Consider the following 17,305-nt stretch of genomic DNA (forward strand, 5'->3'; position numbering starts at 1 on the left):
TGAAAGTGAAAAGTGAAAGTGAAGTCGCTCAGTAGTGCCCGACTCTTAGCGACCCCATGGACTGCAGCCTACCAGGCTCCTCCATCCATGGGATTTTCCAGGCAAGAGTACTGGAGTGGGGTGCCATTGCCTTCTCCACGAATGATCTCCTTATAAAAGGAGGAAATTCGGACACAAACACAGAAGGAAGACCATGTGAAGACACAGGGAGAAGATAGCTATCTAGAAGCCAAGAAGAGAGGTCTCAGAAGAAATGAACCCTGTAAATATCTTGATGGTGTTTTTGTTTGTTATTGGCTGCACCTTGAGGCATGTGGGATTTGTTTCTCCGACCAGGGATTGAACCCATAATCCCTACAATGGAAGCACAGAGTCCTAACCACTGGACTGTCACATAATTCTGGGAAACACCCTGACCTTCGATGCTAGCTCTCAGAATTGTGACAAAATAAATTTCTACTTAAGCTACTCCATGGGGCTTTCCAAGCGGCAGTAGTGATAAACAATCCACCTGCTAATGCCGGAGACAGTAAGAGACACAGGTTTGATCTGGGTTGGGAAGATCCCCTGGAGAAGGAAATGGCAACCCACTCCAGTATTCTTGCCTGGAGAGTCCCATGCACAGAGGCGCCTGGAGGGCTACAGTCCATAGGGTCTCAAAGAGTCAGACATGACTGAAGCAGCTTAGCACGCACATACTCGTTAGGGTAGCAGCCCTGCTGCTGCTGCTGCTAAGTCACATCAGTCATGTCCGACTCTGTGCGACCCCGTAGACGGCAGCCCACCAGGCTCCCCCATCCCTGGGATTCTCCAGGCAAGAACACTGGAGTGGGTTGCCATTTCCTTCTCCAGTCCATGAGAGTGAAAAGTGAAAGTGAAGTCGCTCAGTCGTGTCCGACTCTTAGCGACCCCATCGACTACAGCCTACCAGGCTCCTTTGTCCATGGGATTTTCAAGGCAAGAGTACTGGAGTGGGGTGCCATTGCCTTCTCCTAGCAAACCAATATACCCCTGATAATTCTATACCCCCCACAAATATTATAAAGGAAGCTTTCAATATTCACTTAGTCATTGATTCATGCAATATGTTTTTGCTGAATACTTACTATGTTCCCAGGTACTGCTCTAGGAACTGTGGGTACAGCAGTGAACAAAGGACACAAAGCCCCCTTTCTGATGGAGTTTACATGATAGTGGGGGATGGAAAAATGTAATGTGTAGACTACGATGTATGTATTTGCTTGAACAATATGTAAAACTGTTTCTTGTTCTTGACCTACAAAAATAGTTATCTTCTTCCTATTTAACATACTACTGAGATGTTGTGAATTGTCAGAAATTGAATTGTGGAGTTCTTACAAAGCCTGGAGCAGAGAATAAACCTGTTACAACCCAAATATTTCCCATCTACTAAAACAGACTCATTGGAAAAGACTCTGATGCTGGGAGGGATTGGGGGCAGGAGGAGAAGGGGACGACAGAGGATGAGATGGCTGGATGGCATCACTGACTCAATGGACGTGAGTCTGAGTGAACTCCGGGAGTTGGTGACGGACAGGGAGGCCTGGCGTGCTGCGATTCATGGGGCTGCAAAGAGTCGGACACAACTGAGCGACTGAACTGAACTGAACTGAAACATACCCAAGTAAGGATGGTATAACCATTTTGCCTAAAAAGCCAGAGGCTTTAAAAAAAATTAATTTATCTGTTTTAATTGGAGGCTAATTACTTTATAATATTGTAGTGGTTTTTGCCATACATTGACATGAATCAGCCACGGGTGTACATGTGTTCCCCATCCTGAACCCCCTCCCACCTCCCTCCCTATCCCATCCCTCAGGGTCATCCCAGTGCACCAGCCCTGAGCACCCTGTCTCATGCATCGAACCTGGACTGGCGATCTTTTTCACATATGATAATATACATGTTTCAATTCTATTCTCTCAAATCATCCCACCCTTGCCTTCTCCCACAGAGTCCAAAAATCTGTTCTTTACATCTGTGTCTCTTCTGCTGTCTCACATATAGGGTCATTGTTATCATCTTTCTAAATTCCAAATATATGTGTTAATATACTGTATTGGTGTTTTTCTTTCTGACTTACTTCACTCTGTATAATAGGCTCCAGTTTCATCCATCTCATTAGAACTGATTCAAATACATTCTTTTTAATAGCTGAGTAATTAGTCCATTGTGTATATGTACCAAACTTCTTTATCCATTCATCTGCCAATGGACATCTAGGTTGCTTCCATCTCCTGGCTATTGTAAACAGTGCTGCGATGAACATTGGGGTACATGTGTCTCTTTCAACTCAAAACCAGAGGCTTTTATAAGTTCACATGAGAAATATTTAGAAGCCAAATTTAATTATGAGTTGAAAGTGCATGCAGATGACTTCCTTAACTAAAGCTTTAGAAATGCATTTAAGAGGCAAAAGTGAATTCTCAGAAAATAAAGCAACAGTTTAGGAAGACTGATAACTCATTCTTAGTTGAGTAAGTCAGATAAGGCAATGGCACCCCACTACAGTACTCTTGCCTGGAAAATCCTATGGATGGAGGAGCCTGGTAGGCTGCAGTCCATGGGGTCGCTAAGAGTCAGGCATGACTGAGTGACTTCACTTGGACTTTTCACTTTTATGCCTTAGAGAAGGAAATGGCAACCCACTCTAGTGTTCTTGCCTGGAGAATCCCAGGGACGGGGGAGCCTGGTGGGCTGTGTCTATGGGGTCGCACAGAGTCGGACACGACTGAAGTGACTTAGCAGCAGCAGCAGTTGAGTAAGTAAATTATAAATCTTCCTTTGTGGTTGTGCGCTGGATGAAGCCTAAAGCCTACCCCCATCTTACTGTATGGTGTATCTACCTAAGCATCATCTCGTCTATCAACACAAGAGTGGAGGATGGCAATGGGGCTGCTGCTTCGTCGCTCAGGCATGTCTGACTCTTTGCAGACAATGTGGGGAGGTTTGGAAAAAGGGGTGAGGATGTCTAGTCACAAATTATTCCCCCTGATATCTATATTCTCTACGACCACAATTGACTGCCAAATCCGAAAGCCAAATGATTTGGTTTCTTTCTAGGCTTCCCTGATAGCTCAGCTGGTAAAGAATTTGCCTACAATGCAGGAGACCCCGGTTCGAATCCTGGGTCAGGAAGAGCTGCTGGAGAACAGATAGGCTACCCACTCCAGTATTTTGGGGCTCCCCTGGTGGCTCAACTGGTAAAGAATCCACCTGCAGTGTCGGAGGTGGATTCGATCCCTGGGGTGGGAAGATCCATGGAGAAGGGAACGGCTACTCACTCCAGTGTTCTGGCCTGGAGAATTCCAAGGACTGTATAGTCCATGGGGTGGCAAAGAGTCAGACACAACTGAGCAATTCTGACTTTCACTTTTCACTTTAGGCTATAACAAAATTGCAATATCAACAGGGTCTCGTAGTCATGCAGATGTTCCACTACTTGAATTCAGAGAAATGTTCATATACCTTGTAGATATTTTTCAGTGTGTCTAGCAAGTTACTGTGTTCAAAATGGCAGTATATGCACAAAGAGACTGGTAGCTGTTTGGCCTATGTTACCTAAAACGTTGTTTCACCGCATGGGCTTTTATTTTATCTTATTTTGATGGACCTTTAAAGCTCTTGTAAAACCCCAAATTTTTTATTCTTAAGGCCAATGAATTTTTGTGTTTGTTTTACCTTATAACATTTCATGCAAAGATGAAATGGTATGGGCCTAACAGAAGCAGAAGATATTAAGAAAAGGTGGCAAGAATACACAGAAGAACTATACAAAAAAGATCCTCACGACCCAGATGATGATGATGTGATCACTCACCTAGAGCCAGACATACTGCAATGTGAAGTCAAGTCGGCCTTAGGAAGTATCACTAAGAACAAAGCTAGTGGAGGTGATGGAATTCCAGTTGAGCTCTTTCAAATGCTAAAAGATGATGCTGTGAAAGTGCTGCATTCAATATGTCAGCAAATCTGGAAAACTCAGCAGTGGCCACAGGACTGGAAAAGGTCAGTTTTCATTCCAATCCCAAAGAAAGGCAATGCCAAAGAATGCTCAAACTACCACACAATTGCACTCATCTCACACGCTAGTAAAGTAATCCTCAAAATTCTCCAAGCCAGGCTTCAGCAATCGTGAACCGTGAACTTCCAGAGGTTAAAGCTGGTTTTAGAAAAGGCAAAGGAACCAGAGATCAAATTGCCAACATCTGCTGGATCATTGAAAAAGCAAGCGAGTTCCAGAAAAACATCTACTTCTGCGTTATTGACTACGCCAAAGCTTTTGACTGTGTGGATCACAATAAACTGTGGAAAATTCTTAAAGAGATAGGAATACCAGACCACCTGACCTGCCTCTTGAGAAACCTGTATGCAGGTCAGGAAGCAACAGTTAGAACTGGACATGGAACAACAGACTGGTTCCAAATAGGCAAGGAGTACATCAAGGCTGTACATTGTCATCCTGCTTATTTAACTTCTATGCAGAGTACATCATGAGAAACGCTGGGCTGGAAGAAGCAAAAGCTGGAATCAAGATTGCCAGGAGAAATATCAATAACCTCCGATATGCAGATGATAACACCCTTACGGCAGAAAGTGAAGAGGAACTAAAAAGCCTCTTGATGAAAGTGAAAAGGGAGAGTGAAAAAGTTGGCTTAAAGCTCAACATTCAGAAAACTAAGGTCATGGTATCCAGTCCCATCACTTCATAGCAAATAGATGGGGAAACAGTGGAAACAGTGTCAGACTTTATTTTGGGAGGCTCCAAAATCACTGCAGATGGTAATTGCAGTCATAAAATTAAAAGACGCTTACTCCTTGGAAGGAAAGTTATGACCAACCTAGACAGCATATTAAAAAGCAGAGACATTACTTTGTTAATACAGGTCCGTCTAGTCAAGGCTATGGTTTTTCCAGTGGTCATGTATGGTTGTGAGAGTTGGACTGTGAAGAAAGCTGAGTGCCGAAGAATTGATGCTTTTGAACTGTGGTGTTGGAGAAGACTCTTGAGAGTCCCTTGGACTGCAAAGAGATCCAACCAGTCCATCCTAAAGGAGATCATTCCTGGATGTTCATTGGAAGGACTGATGTTGAAGCTGAAATTCCAATACTTTGGCCACCTGATGCGAAGCGCTGACTCATTTGAAAAGACCCTGATGTTGGAAAAGATTGAAGGCAGGAGGAGAAGGGATGACAGAGGATGAGATGGTTGGATGGCATCACCGACTCAATGGACATGAGTTTGGGTGAACTCTGGGAGTTGGCGATGGACAGGGAGGCCTGGCGTGCTGCAGTTCATGGGGTCGCAAAGAGTCGGACATGACTGAGTAACTGAACTGAACTGAACTACCTTATAATGTTTATAAGAGGAGAGACAGACTTCATCTCTTTTTTCTTATTTGAAACTTAGGATTTACAGTTTGGTAGTTGTGCTATGTAATATGCTTAACTTTGGTGAGTATTCATAAGGACTCAAGTAATATTACTGGTCCTAAGGCACTTAAGGAATTAAATTCTATTTTAAGATTTTCCAGTATTCTTGAGTGGCTGTGCATTGCAAAATAACACTCGAGGAAAAGACAGGAGACTTTCAAAGACCTGAATTTAAACATTAATATTGTATTTTCATACTTGCTTCTTCCATCTTTCCTAATAATGCCCTCATCCTTTATCATGGCATATGGATTATGAGAGGATTGTGGGACACAAACCATTGCCATAGGGAGAAGGAGTCACATTTTTGTCAAAAGGTGATACCCTCACTGGGCTTGACATACTGTGTTAGTTCTTTGATCCAAGAAGATGGGAAGAGGCTAACTGTTTAAAAGACATAGACTCATTGCCCTCTTGTGTTTATTACCCAAAACCAGCAGGGAAGACATACTCAAGATGGGAAGAAGCTGCTTCATGCATACTTGTCACAAATCCTTTTTCATCTATTCTCCACTTTTCTAATGGCCTTTCCCCCAATATCCATGTGCTTTATGATCACAACTGACTACATCATTTGTGAGGCCCAGCACAAGATGAAAATGTGGGACTCCTTGATAAAAAGTTATTAGGAATTTCAAGATGACAAAAGCAGAGCATTAAACCAAGTGTGGGATCCTTTGAAGCATGGGGCCCAGGGTGGCTGCACAGGTAGCATGCCCAAGAAACTGATTCTCATTCAGGAAGCCTCTTCCATTACATCCAGTTCTTTCATTGTCCTAATGGTCTTCGAGATCTGAGAAATTTAAAGCCCCATACTCAAAGCTAAAATGAGACTGGTCATTGCTTTGACAACTGATAGCAATGGTTGTATTTTCATTTCCTGGAAAAAAGACAGATAAGGTTCAGAGGCCAAGCAATTTTGCCCATTTGGGGTTTAGAACTCTTATAATTGTTGCTTGTTATTGATGTCGTATGGCTAGATCTGAAGATGGTGGGTGGTGCTCGAGGTGGGGCTTTATCATATAGTCCAAGATATAGTTCAAGATGCTTACACCTTCAAAAGGAAAGTCTTTGGGGAAGGAAATTTAGCATTCTCTACTCTCTTTTTCTGGGAAATAGACGGGGAAACAGTGGAAACAGTGTCAGACTTTATTTTTGGGGCTCCAAAGTCACTGCAGATGGTGACTGCAGCCATGAAATTAAAAGACGCTTACTCCTTGGAAGGAAAGTTATGACCAACCTAGACAGCATATTCAAAAGCAGAGACATTACTTTGCCAACAAAGGTTTGTCTAGTCAAGGCTATGTTTTTCCTGTGGTCATGTATGGATGTGAGAGTTGGACTGTGAAGAAGGCTGAACGCCGAAGAATTGATGCTTTTGAAGTGTGGTTTTGGAGAAGACTCTTGAGAGTCCCTTGGACTGCAAGGAGATCCAACCAGTCCATTCTGAAGGAGATCAGCCCTGGGATCTCTTTGGAAGGAATGATGCTAAAGCTGAAACTCCAGTACTTTGGCCAACTCATGAGAAGAGTTGACTCATTGGAAAAGACTCTGATGCTGGGAGGGATTGGGGGCAGGAGGAGAAGGGGATGACAGAGGATGAGATGGCTGGATGGCATCACTGACTTGATGGACATGAGTCTAGGTGAACTCCGGGAGTTGGTGATGGACAGGGAGGCCTGGCATGCTGCGATTCATGGTGTCGAAAAGAGTAGGACACGACTGAGCAACTGAACTGAACTGACTCTCTTTTTCTACTACATAGTGGGGTTTTTGAGAATTTTTTAAAATACATTTTTTCATTGTAGTGGATTTGTAATATTATAAGTAACAGGTATACAATATAGTGATTCAGAATTTTTAAAGGTTATACTCCATTTATAATTACTATAAAATTTGACTGTATCACTTGTTATACAATGTATCATTGTATCTTATTTTATACATAATAATTTGAACCTCTTAATCCCCTATTTTATTGCCTCTCTTTTCCCTCTTCTCACTGGTAACCACTAGTTTACTCTGTTTGCTTCTTTTTTGTTATATTTACCAGTTTGTTTTCTTTTATATTCTACATATAAGTGACATCAAAAAGTTTACATCTTTGACTTATTTCCCTTAGTATAATACCCTCCAAGTCCATCCATGTTGCTGCAAATGGCAATAGTTCATTCTTTTTTTATGGTTGAGTGGGCTGCCGTCTATGGGGTCGCACAGGGTAGGACACGACTGAAGCCACTTAGCAGCAGCAGCAGCAGTATTGCATTGTATACATATACCACAACTTCTTTATCCATTAATCTGCTGATGGGCACTTAGGTTGCTTCCATGTCTTGACTAAATAATGCTGCTAGGAATACTACGGTGAACGTACTATATTCCTGATTTCTGCTTTTTCCTAGCCTCTAAAATTCTGTTTAATATGAGCTGAAGTTGTTATTACTGTGAACATTTAATATTCACAGACAAGATAATTGTAGTTAAATTACCCGTAAACACTTTTAAAATTAAAAAGTGATAAAACCTACTGGGTGGTAGAATTTTTTCCTTTGAGTGTTTCTTCAGGAAATCCTTTGGAGAAGGTACTTCAAGTTTTGCTGGTCCCATAGTTTTCATCGCAGTTTTAAATTTTTGCATGTCATCTTTTACAGTTGCTTTAAAAATTGATACATACCTAAAAATAAAAAAAAAAACTGTAGCATGTGTATCTTTAATAAAAACCATATAAAGTTTTCAAAAGGATATATACATTTCTAACTTACATATAGCTATATTCTATATTCTATAATATATATTTATATTCAATTGGAGATAGCCATTAAGCATAATTATCTGAGCCCTGTCCATCAGGCTTAGGCAAGCTAGATTAAAGTTTTACTCTAATAAAACAGTGCCAGGATAAAGATGATCATAGTATTTACTTACTACTCTTTGACCATCTGTAGCATTTATAATGATGTAACCTCTCCCATTTCTGATATTGGTAGTGTGTCTCTCCTCTCTCTCTCTCTTTTGTTCTTTTTCTTTTGCTTATAAGTCTTCTCTAATGTTCACATTTGCCATTTCAATGATTTCTGCACTGATCATTATTATATCTCATTATTTGGAGTTTTTTCTCTTTAAGTTTCTTAAGGTACAATTTTAGCTATTTGACTTTGAACATTTATACTTATATGTGTTTCCTGAGAAATCTATATGCAGGTCAAGAAGCAACAGTTAGAACCAGACATGGAACAACAGACTGGTTCCAAATTGGGAAAAGAGTATGTCAAGGTTGTATATTGTCACCCTGCTTATTTAACTTATATGCAGAGTACATCATGCAAAATGCTGGGCTGGATGAAGCACAAGCTGGAATCAAGATTGCCAGGAGAAATATCAGCAATCTCAGATGCAGATGGCAGAAAGCAAAGAAGAACTAAAGAGCCTCTTAATGAAAGTGAAAGAGAAGAGTAAAAAAGCTGGCTTAAAACTCAACATTCAAAAAATCATGGCATCTCGTCCCATCACTTCATAGCAAGCAGATGGGGAAACAATGGAAACAGTGAGAGACTTTATTTTGGGGGGCTCCACAATCACTGCAGATGGTGACTGCAGCCATGAAATTAAAAGACGCTTGCTCCTTGGAAGAAAAGCTATGACCAACCTAGACAGCATATTAGAAAGGAATGCATTTGAGTCAGTTCTAATGAGGTGAATGAACCTAGAGCCTATTATACAAAGTGAAGTAAGTCAGAAAGAGAGATAAATATTATACTGTAATATATATATACAGAATCTAGAAAAATGGTACTGAAGAATTTATTTACTGGGCAGCAATGGAGAAACAAACATAGAAAATAGACTTATGGACATGGAGAGAGGGGAGGAGAGGGTGAGATGTATGGAAAGTGTAACATGGAAACTTACATTACCATATGTAAAATAGATAGCCAACGGGAATTTGCTGTATGACTCAGGAAACTCAAACAGGGGCTCTGTATCAATCTAGAGGAGTGAGATGGGAGGAAGGTTCAAAAGGGAGGGGATATATTGTATACCTATGGCTGATTCATGTTGAGATTTGACAGAAAACAACAAAATTCTGTAAAGCAATTATCCTTCAATAAAAAAATCAATAAATTAAAAAAAAAAAGCAGAGACATTATTTCACCAACAAAGGTCTGTCTAGTCAAAGCTATGGTTTTTCCAGTAGTCATGTATGGATGAGAGAGTTGGACTATAAAGAAAGCTGAGTGCCACAGAATTGATACTTTTGAACTGTGGTGTTGGAGAAGACTTTTGAGAGTCCCTCCAATCACTCCATCCTAAAGGAAATCAGTTCTGAATATTCATTGGAAGGACTGATGCTGAAGCTGAAACTCCAATACTGTGGCCACCTGATGCGAAGAACCGTCTCATTAGAAAAGACCCAGATGCTGAGAAAGATCGAAGGTGGAAAGAGAAGGGGATGACAGAGGATGAGATGGTTGGATGACATCACTGACTCGATGGACGTGAGTTTGAGCAAGATCTGGGAGTTGGTGACGGACAGGGAAGCCTGGTGTGCTGGAGTCTATGGGGTTGCAAAGAGTTGGACACAACTGAGTGACTGAAATGACTTATCTAATAGAAGCCAAAAATTCCCTCTAGGCATTGCTTCATAGCTGCATAGCACAAATTTTGATATGATATGCTTCCATTTGCATTCGGCTCAAAAACCTTTTAAATCCCCTTCTGATGTCTTCTTTGTGTTAGAAGTTTGTTTAGATGTGTTATGCTTGTTTGGGGACTTTCCAGATATCTCTCTGATTTCTAATTAATTTCTATCATGGTTAAAAAAATATAGTTTGTAAAATTTCAATCCTTTAAAGTTTTTTGACACTTGTTTTATGACACAAAGCACATTCTATCTTGGTAAATGTTCTATATACACTGGAAAAGGAAGTGTATATAGAACTTTTGACCACTATTCAACAACTGCCGCTATTGGCTGGAGTGTTCTATAACTGACAGGACAAAACAGGTTGGATACTATTTTCAAGTGTTCTAATAATCATTGAAAGAGAGATGTTGAAATCTCTGATTACAATTGTGGATTTATTTCTTCTTTTAGTTCTGCCAGCTTTTGCTTCATGTATTTTGAAGCTCCATTAGTAGGTACACAGCCTTTAGAATTAGCATACCTTCTTGAAAAACTGATCACTTCATTATTAGAAAGTAATACTCTTTATCCCTCTTAAAATTCTATAGTCTAAAATCTACTGTTTGATATTAATATAACCAATCCAGTATTCCTTTATGATAATACAATATTTGTCTATTCTTTGAGTTTTTTTCTGTGTCTTTATTTTTTAAGGGGGTTTTCAATAGCACCCCACTCCAGTACTCTTGCCTGGAAAATCCTATGGACGGAGGAGCCTGGTGGGCTGCAGTCCATGGGGTCGCTGAGGGTTGGATACGACTGAGCGACTTCACTTTCACTTTTCACTTTCACGCACTGGAGAAGGAAATGGCAACCCACTCCAGTGTTCTTGCCTGGAGAATCCCAGGGATGACGGAGCCTGGTGGGCTGCCATCTGTGGGGTAGCACAGAGTTGGACACGACTGAAGTGACTTAGCAGCAGCTTATGGAGAACATAGAATTTTTATCCTTTCTAACAGTTTCGTAATTGTTTGGACTACTGACATTTAATGTGATTTTTAAAAATGTATTTGTATTTAAAATTTCCATCTTGCTATTGTTTTCTACATATCCCATTGCTGGTTCTTCCTTATTTTGTGCTGTCTTATCTTTTGTTTTTATTTTGTAGAAGTTCTAAGGTTTACAATATATGTTTACCTCATCACAGTCTACCTTCAAGTATTATTATACTATAAGTATTATTATACTACAGGATATAAGAACCTCACAAAAGCTTCTACCCCTCCCCCATCTTTATCCTAGGGTTCTGTGAGTGTTATAAAACCTGTAATTCATTGTGGTTATTTTCCCCTTAAAAACCTAAGTATATTGTAACGAAATTTAAAAAGAAAAAAAAAAAAACTAACATTTACCCATCTGTGTGTGTGTGTGTATGCTCAGTTGGGTTCGACTCTTTGTGACCCTATGGGCTGTAGCCCACCAGGCTCCTCTGTCCATGGGATTCTCCAGGCAAGAATACTGGAGTGGGTTGCCCTTTCCTCCTACAGGGGATTTTCCTGACCCAGGGATCAAACTCTTGTCTCCTGTGACACCTGCATTGGCAGGTAGATTCTTTTACCATCGAGTCACCTGGGAAGCCATATTTACCATTTTATGTAATCTTTATGTCATTGTGCAAATCCAAATTTCCAGCTCATACCACTTTCTTGTGCATTATGGACTTTTAAAACTTCTGGCTTCCTGTGTTTTCTGATGAAATATTTGCTGACCTTCCTTCTTCCTCTGTATGCAATGTTTCTTTTTTCCTTGGCTGTTTTTAGTATTTTTCTCTTTATTACTGGTTTTAGGAAAGTTTATGTTAATTCCCCTTGGAATGGTTTCCCTCTTCTCTTCTTACAACTCCTCCTTTTCCCTCTTGGGGTTCATAATGATTCTTTGATTTGTAGATTTAAAGATCTCATTAATTTTATAAAAATTTTGACCACTATTCAAATATTTCTTCTTTATCTGTCTACTCTCCTTCTGGGATCCTAATTACACTTGTGTTAGGTTGCTTGATGTGGTCAACAGCTCACTGATTCTGTATTCCTTCTCAGTTTTTTTCCCCTCTCATTTTCATTTTGTGTTGTTTTATGTCTTTAAATCCAAAAATATTTTTTTCTTCAGTGTCTTAGCTATTATCCCCATTCAGTATACTATTTTCATTTTAGACATAGTATTATTTATGTATTCAACTTAATTTTTTTATCCTTCTATTTCTATGTCTTGCTCATGTTTTCATCTGCATTTGGAACACATGAAAATATTTTAAATAGTGGTTTTAATGTTCTTGTCTACTAATTCTCTCACTGATATTGTTTCTTTGTCTGTTTGTATTGACTGATTTTTCTCTTGGTTATACATATTATATTTCTGGGACTAGAAACTTTTAGTCCAGTTCTAAGTCGGTCCTACTTCCTGGTACAGCACTCAATCCCCTGTATCTTATGAGATTCACTCTGGTTGGTGGGAACATAAACTTTATCTGGCTCTGCTGCTTTCTGTTGGCTATTTCTCTGGCCTTGGTAGTTTCATCATACATGTGGACTGTCAACCAAAGACATCAGGGAAATCCTCCTGTATACTTCCATAATTTTTTATCTATGCAGTTCTCTCCTCTACAGTACTCTGTGCTATGAATTGTATATGGCTTGACCTCCTCAAGGAGAAGGAAATGGCAACCCACTCCAGTACTCTTGCCTGGAGAATCCCATGGATGGAGGAGCCTGGTGGGCTACAGTCCATGGGGTCGCAAAGAGTCGGACATGACTGAGCGACTTCCCTTTGACCTCAAATTCTGAATCCTGTCACTTTAACTCAGTGAAACTGCTGAATTTTGTTTTAATTTCTCTTTCCTGAACTTTTGTCTGGAGATTTTCTCCAGGGAGAATATTGGGACAATTGTAGGTCTTGTTTCCCTTCACTTAGGGATGACCGTTCTGTGCTGCTTATTGTTCAGTGTCTAAAAAACCATTGTTTTACATATATTTTCCTGGTGTTTTAATTGCTTAAGGTGAGAGGGTAAATTCCATTCTTGATTGGAAGCAGAAATTCAGCTACACCACTTTTAGTAACTTGTATTCTCACCTTACTATGTAGATAAGTTTGTGTGGAGAAACATTAAATTTTTTCTTGCTTTTAGAAGACTTTCCTCAACTTTGAACTCAATGGCTAGGAATTAATTACAGTCCAAAATGAATGAGCACATTAGATACCTTCAAGAAGTAATGTTCAATCCAAACCTGTGCCTTCAAATTCCCATGGAAACTGGAATTAGCATATATGATCTGACTAATCACCTTTTTTGAGGTAAAAAGGAGTGTGTATACTCACCTTTTTAAAAATTGCATCTTGTGATTCATTCCACTATTTTGTGTGTGAACTGAAAGCTTACCATGTCATAGAAAACAAGATATTTTATTCTATATGAATAATAACTTTTTCCAAATTACAAAATTTTTAAATGATGAAACTAATATAATGGTGTATGTCAATTATATCTCAATAACACAAGAATAAAGATCTATTAATAGGTTCCATTAATCTCAATTTTCCAAAAAATTTTTTATATATCTATGTATGAATTGTAACTTGATTTTAACTTGATAATGTGATTTCTTTTCATAATTAATATATGTAAAACTTACACTTTTTTTTGAATGAAAGATTTTTTCAATGCTATAGTGCTTTACAACTTTCAAATCATGCAAGTTTCACCCACATTTCATATAATTCCATAACAACCCTTTTGCCCTACCCTTGTATTCCCCTTCTCCCTGCCCCCCACCCCCACTGGTAACCACTAGTTTGTTCTTTTTATCTGTGAATCTGCTTCTTTTTTGTTTTCCCTACTCTGTTGTATTTTTTAGACTCTACATTTAAGTGACGCCACAGTATTTGTCTTTCTCTGACGTATTACACAAAAAATAATGCTCTCCAAATCCATACATGTTGCTGCAAATGGCAAAATTCCATGCTTTTTTATAATTGAGTAGCAATCCATTGCATGTATATGTGTGTATATACATATACACACATCTTCTTTATCCATTCAGCTATTGATGAACACTGAGCTTGCTTCCATTACACTTTCAATAGTTGCATTTGATTCCATTTTCTAGATGGTGTGGTTTTATTGTAAAGATCTAGGGGTGACTCAGACAACTGGTCCTACTTTTTTATTACATGTGGGCTAAAGTTGTCATATTCAAAAAACATACCATACTTATATTTTCTTGCCAATAGTCATGATATATTTAGTCATATTAAGTCTTTAGATAAACATTTCCATGGCAATTTATTTGAAATAGACCAAAAGTTGGTACAATCTGATGTTTCATTGAGTTTTTTTTTTTTTTTAATTCTATTCGACTAGATGAACATCTGGTTAACTACTGCTATATGCTTGTTTTGTTTTAAAATTTCAGGCCAGTATTATTACAGCACTTCTTAATTGTGTAGAACTTTAGACTGCTCATAGCTCACAGTTCAACTGGAAGAGGGTGTCCTTCATCCCACTTTGATTTCATATATCCATTTTCTAAATTCTCATTTAGCATCTGCATCTCTCATTAGGGTTTTCAACGATGTATGGTTTTATTGTTAACCAACACTTTAATGTTTATCTGTCAGTTCCCCAAGGAGACTGGAATCTCTGAGGTATGGGAGATCAGGTACCATCAATTGTGGTTTCCCCAAGGAATCTGCCTCTTTGTGAAAGCTGAACAATCATCTTCAAGACTTGCAAAGAGCTGCAGTGAACTTTCTTGAAACTGGGTATATAACTCAGTGATGCAAAGACTCATAGCTTAATATATTTCTTTCTTAGTAAGAATTCTTACTACTAATAAGGGAATTGGCTAAGGGTGATTGTGTTACTGTGAGGGCAATTTGTTACAGTGGAGAGAGAGAATTGGTTAAAAGTTTTATTATGCTCTGTTTTTTATAAATTAGTGTCTTGCAAGCACGACATCTTATCGAATTAAAAACTCCTCTTGGTCGTTGCTGGCAGTGTAGGTTGACTTTACCCTAACACAAAGAGTTCTCTGGCATCACATATGGATGCCTTCTATTCTTTTCACCATAAGTTAGTTTTTCCTACTTATTTCTTCAGAGTAAACCAAGGAGTTTGAGCTGTCACTGCAACATTACCCAAGGGTGATATTACACATTTGCCAACTAAATAAAGATTTTTCCTATAAAATTTCTTGAAAAAGCCACCTAGACACAGTAAAGCTTTTTAAATTTACCAATAAACAAAACACTTATTTAATAAACTATCTTAACATTCAAATTCAGGATTCTATGAAAAATATAATCTGCCAGTGGGTTACAGAGGAGGAGCTTTTATCTTGTACAATATACAGGAATTTTTGATTAAAACTCCATTCAGCAATAGTTAATTTGAACACTTCTCATAAACTCTGAAACTGTACCAAATCTTACTTTGAATTCCTATTTCCAATCTCTACTAGATTTTGAGAAGTTAATGGAAAACAAAATAGGTATTGGTCTGGTTAAAAAAAAGATACTCAGGCTTAAAAATGAAGGATCTGTCCACCTGTTGAAGATGTTAGGCACTCCAAGTAACTACTAAAAAAGAAAACTGACAATTAAGATCTGAAAGACCTTAAAGATATACCAGTTCATGTAATTTTTTTTACAGATCAGAAAACAAATTTTAATAATGTATTCGAGATCACAAAACCAATCAGTTGCAGAGCCTAATTTTTTGTTTTTAGCCCAGTGTGCTTTCAATGTAGTTTTGACTTGGAACAAGAAAAAGGAGAAAGATAAAGCTGCAAAATCCTAGAAGGAATGAGATTTTCCCTATTCTTTACCTTCTTTTGTCCCCAGAGATTTAAGTAAGTGCTAAGTCCCAGGTGAGTAACTGACAGGTTTACTGTCTGGTACCTTTTTGAAAATGTGGGGAGCTAAAGGGGTCCTAACACCTATATAAAAATCTTAACTCTATCACATATTTTTGGGTCTCTGTCAATCCATTCTTCTTTATATCAACTATCAGATCAAAAGAAGACCTTAGGCACTATCTTGTGCATTTGTTTCATCAATCAAAAAAAAGAGAGAGAGGCTCAGAAACAGAAATTTATATTTGACAATACTCGGGAAAAAATGGGTATTATCTTTCTTTAGAGAAAGCAGTGGTGTAGTCAGAAACAAAAGTGAATTCCTGAAACAAGATATCAAGTATCCTAATGCAGGATAATAAAATTGTGACTTCTCTTTTTTCAACACTAAGATATTTCAGGCTATGTTGCATACCATATCACACACGTACAATTAACTTACAATTACACACGTATGAACAAGAGGCTGACATAAGAAAATGGCCCTCTCACAGCACTGGTCCACCATCTCCCTGAATTATGAAGAGCTAAATACTTATATTTCGCAACTCCTTCTTTAAGAAGCTATCACCCAAGACTACTTCACTGAGATAGAAATAATCTCGTTTTGAAAGTCATACGACGCTTACTTAATCCTGAAATGGGACAATTCTCCATTCTTGTTTCAAGTGATAATCGTTGCTTACGCACATACCTAGGAGGCTGTGGAGGCTCCTTCCAATCACTGGGTATGAGGTTATAAATGCTCTCAGAAGGGCCCGTTGGATCCATGGCCACCATACGAGTCCTGAAAACTACTTAGCTTTTTTCTCACTATAGCAATATCTCCATCCCTTTCTTCACAGCTTGTCCTTTCCTCTCCTACCCTCTTGCCTTCTCAAGGAACGAACGTTTCTTTCACGCAATTCCCCCGCGACCTCTTCTTCGAGTCCTCTCTTGGCAAGAAAGTAAAATACCCCTTCTACGACTCTTGGGTTCGCTTAGCGTTGTTGACGGCACGACTGCCGTGGAAACAGTAACTAGGCAACGAGGAAGTGGCGTCGCAATCTAGTTTCCCAAACTTTCCTTTCGCAACGGCTCCTTTTCTGTCAGAGAAGCTCAACGTGAAAACCACAGTTTATACGTACCTTTGGGAGTAAAGGGGTGGAAAATGGCGTCCCCTTGAAAATGTTGCTCTTTTCTCTGTGTATTTGGAAAAAAAAGATAAATTCTACCACAGACAAACGGGAAATTGTGCCGATGTGCACGCGTCACACAATACTCTCGTCCACATGCGTGACCCTGTGGGGCGGGGCGAGCGACTGAGGCCACGCTGACGCAC

At 39.1% G+C, this 17,305-nt stretch overlaps 1 protein-coding gene across 1 annotated transcript in view; it reads right to left on the reverse strand.

The window, feature by feature from the left end:
- The window catches only part of ENKUR (enkurin, TRPC channel interacting protein), a 38,471-nt gene extending 21,211 nt beyond the window's left edge, over positions 1-17,260 (reverse strand). Inside the window, exons 1-2 of the mRNA XM_061436036.1 lie at positions 16,679-17,260; positions 7,983-8,128 (exon numbers count right to left, since the gene is read on the reverse strand). Of these exons, the coding sequence (XP_061292020.1) occupies positions 7,983-8,128; positions 16,679-16,764 (232 nt within the window). The 5' untranslated portion in view covers positions 16,765-17,260. The remainder of the gene's footprint in view (positions 1-7,982; positions 8,129-16,678) is intronic.
- Positions 17,261-17,305: the final 45 nt, after the last annotated feature.

The sequence above is a fragment of the Bos javanicus genome, chromosome 13, assembly GCF_032452875.1.
Source record: "Bos javanicus breed banteng chromosome 13, ARS-OSU_banteng_1.0, whole genome shotgun sequence".
Classification (NCBI taxonomy): domain Eukaryota; kingdom Metazoa; phylum Chordata; class Mammalia; order Artiodactyla; family Bovidae; genus Bos; species Bos javanicus.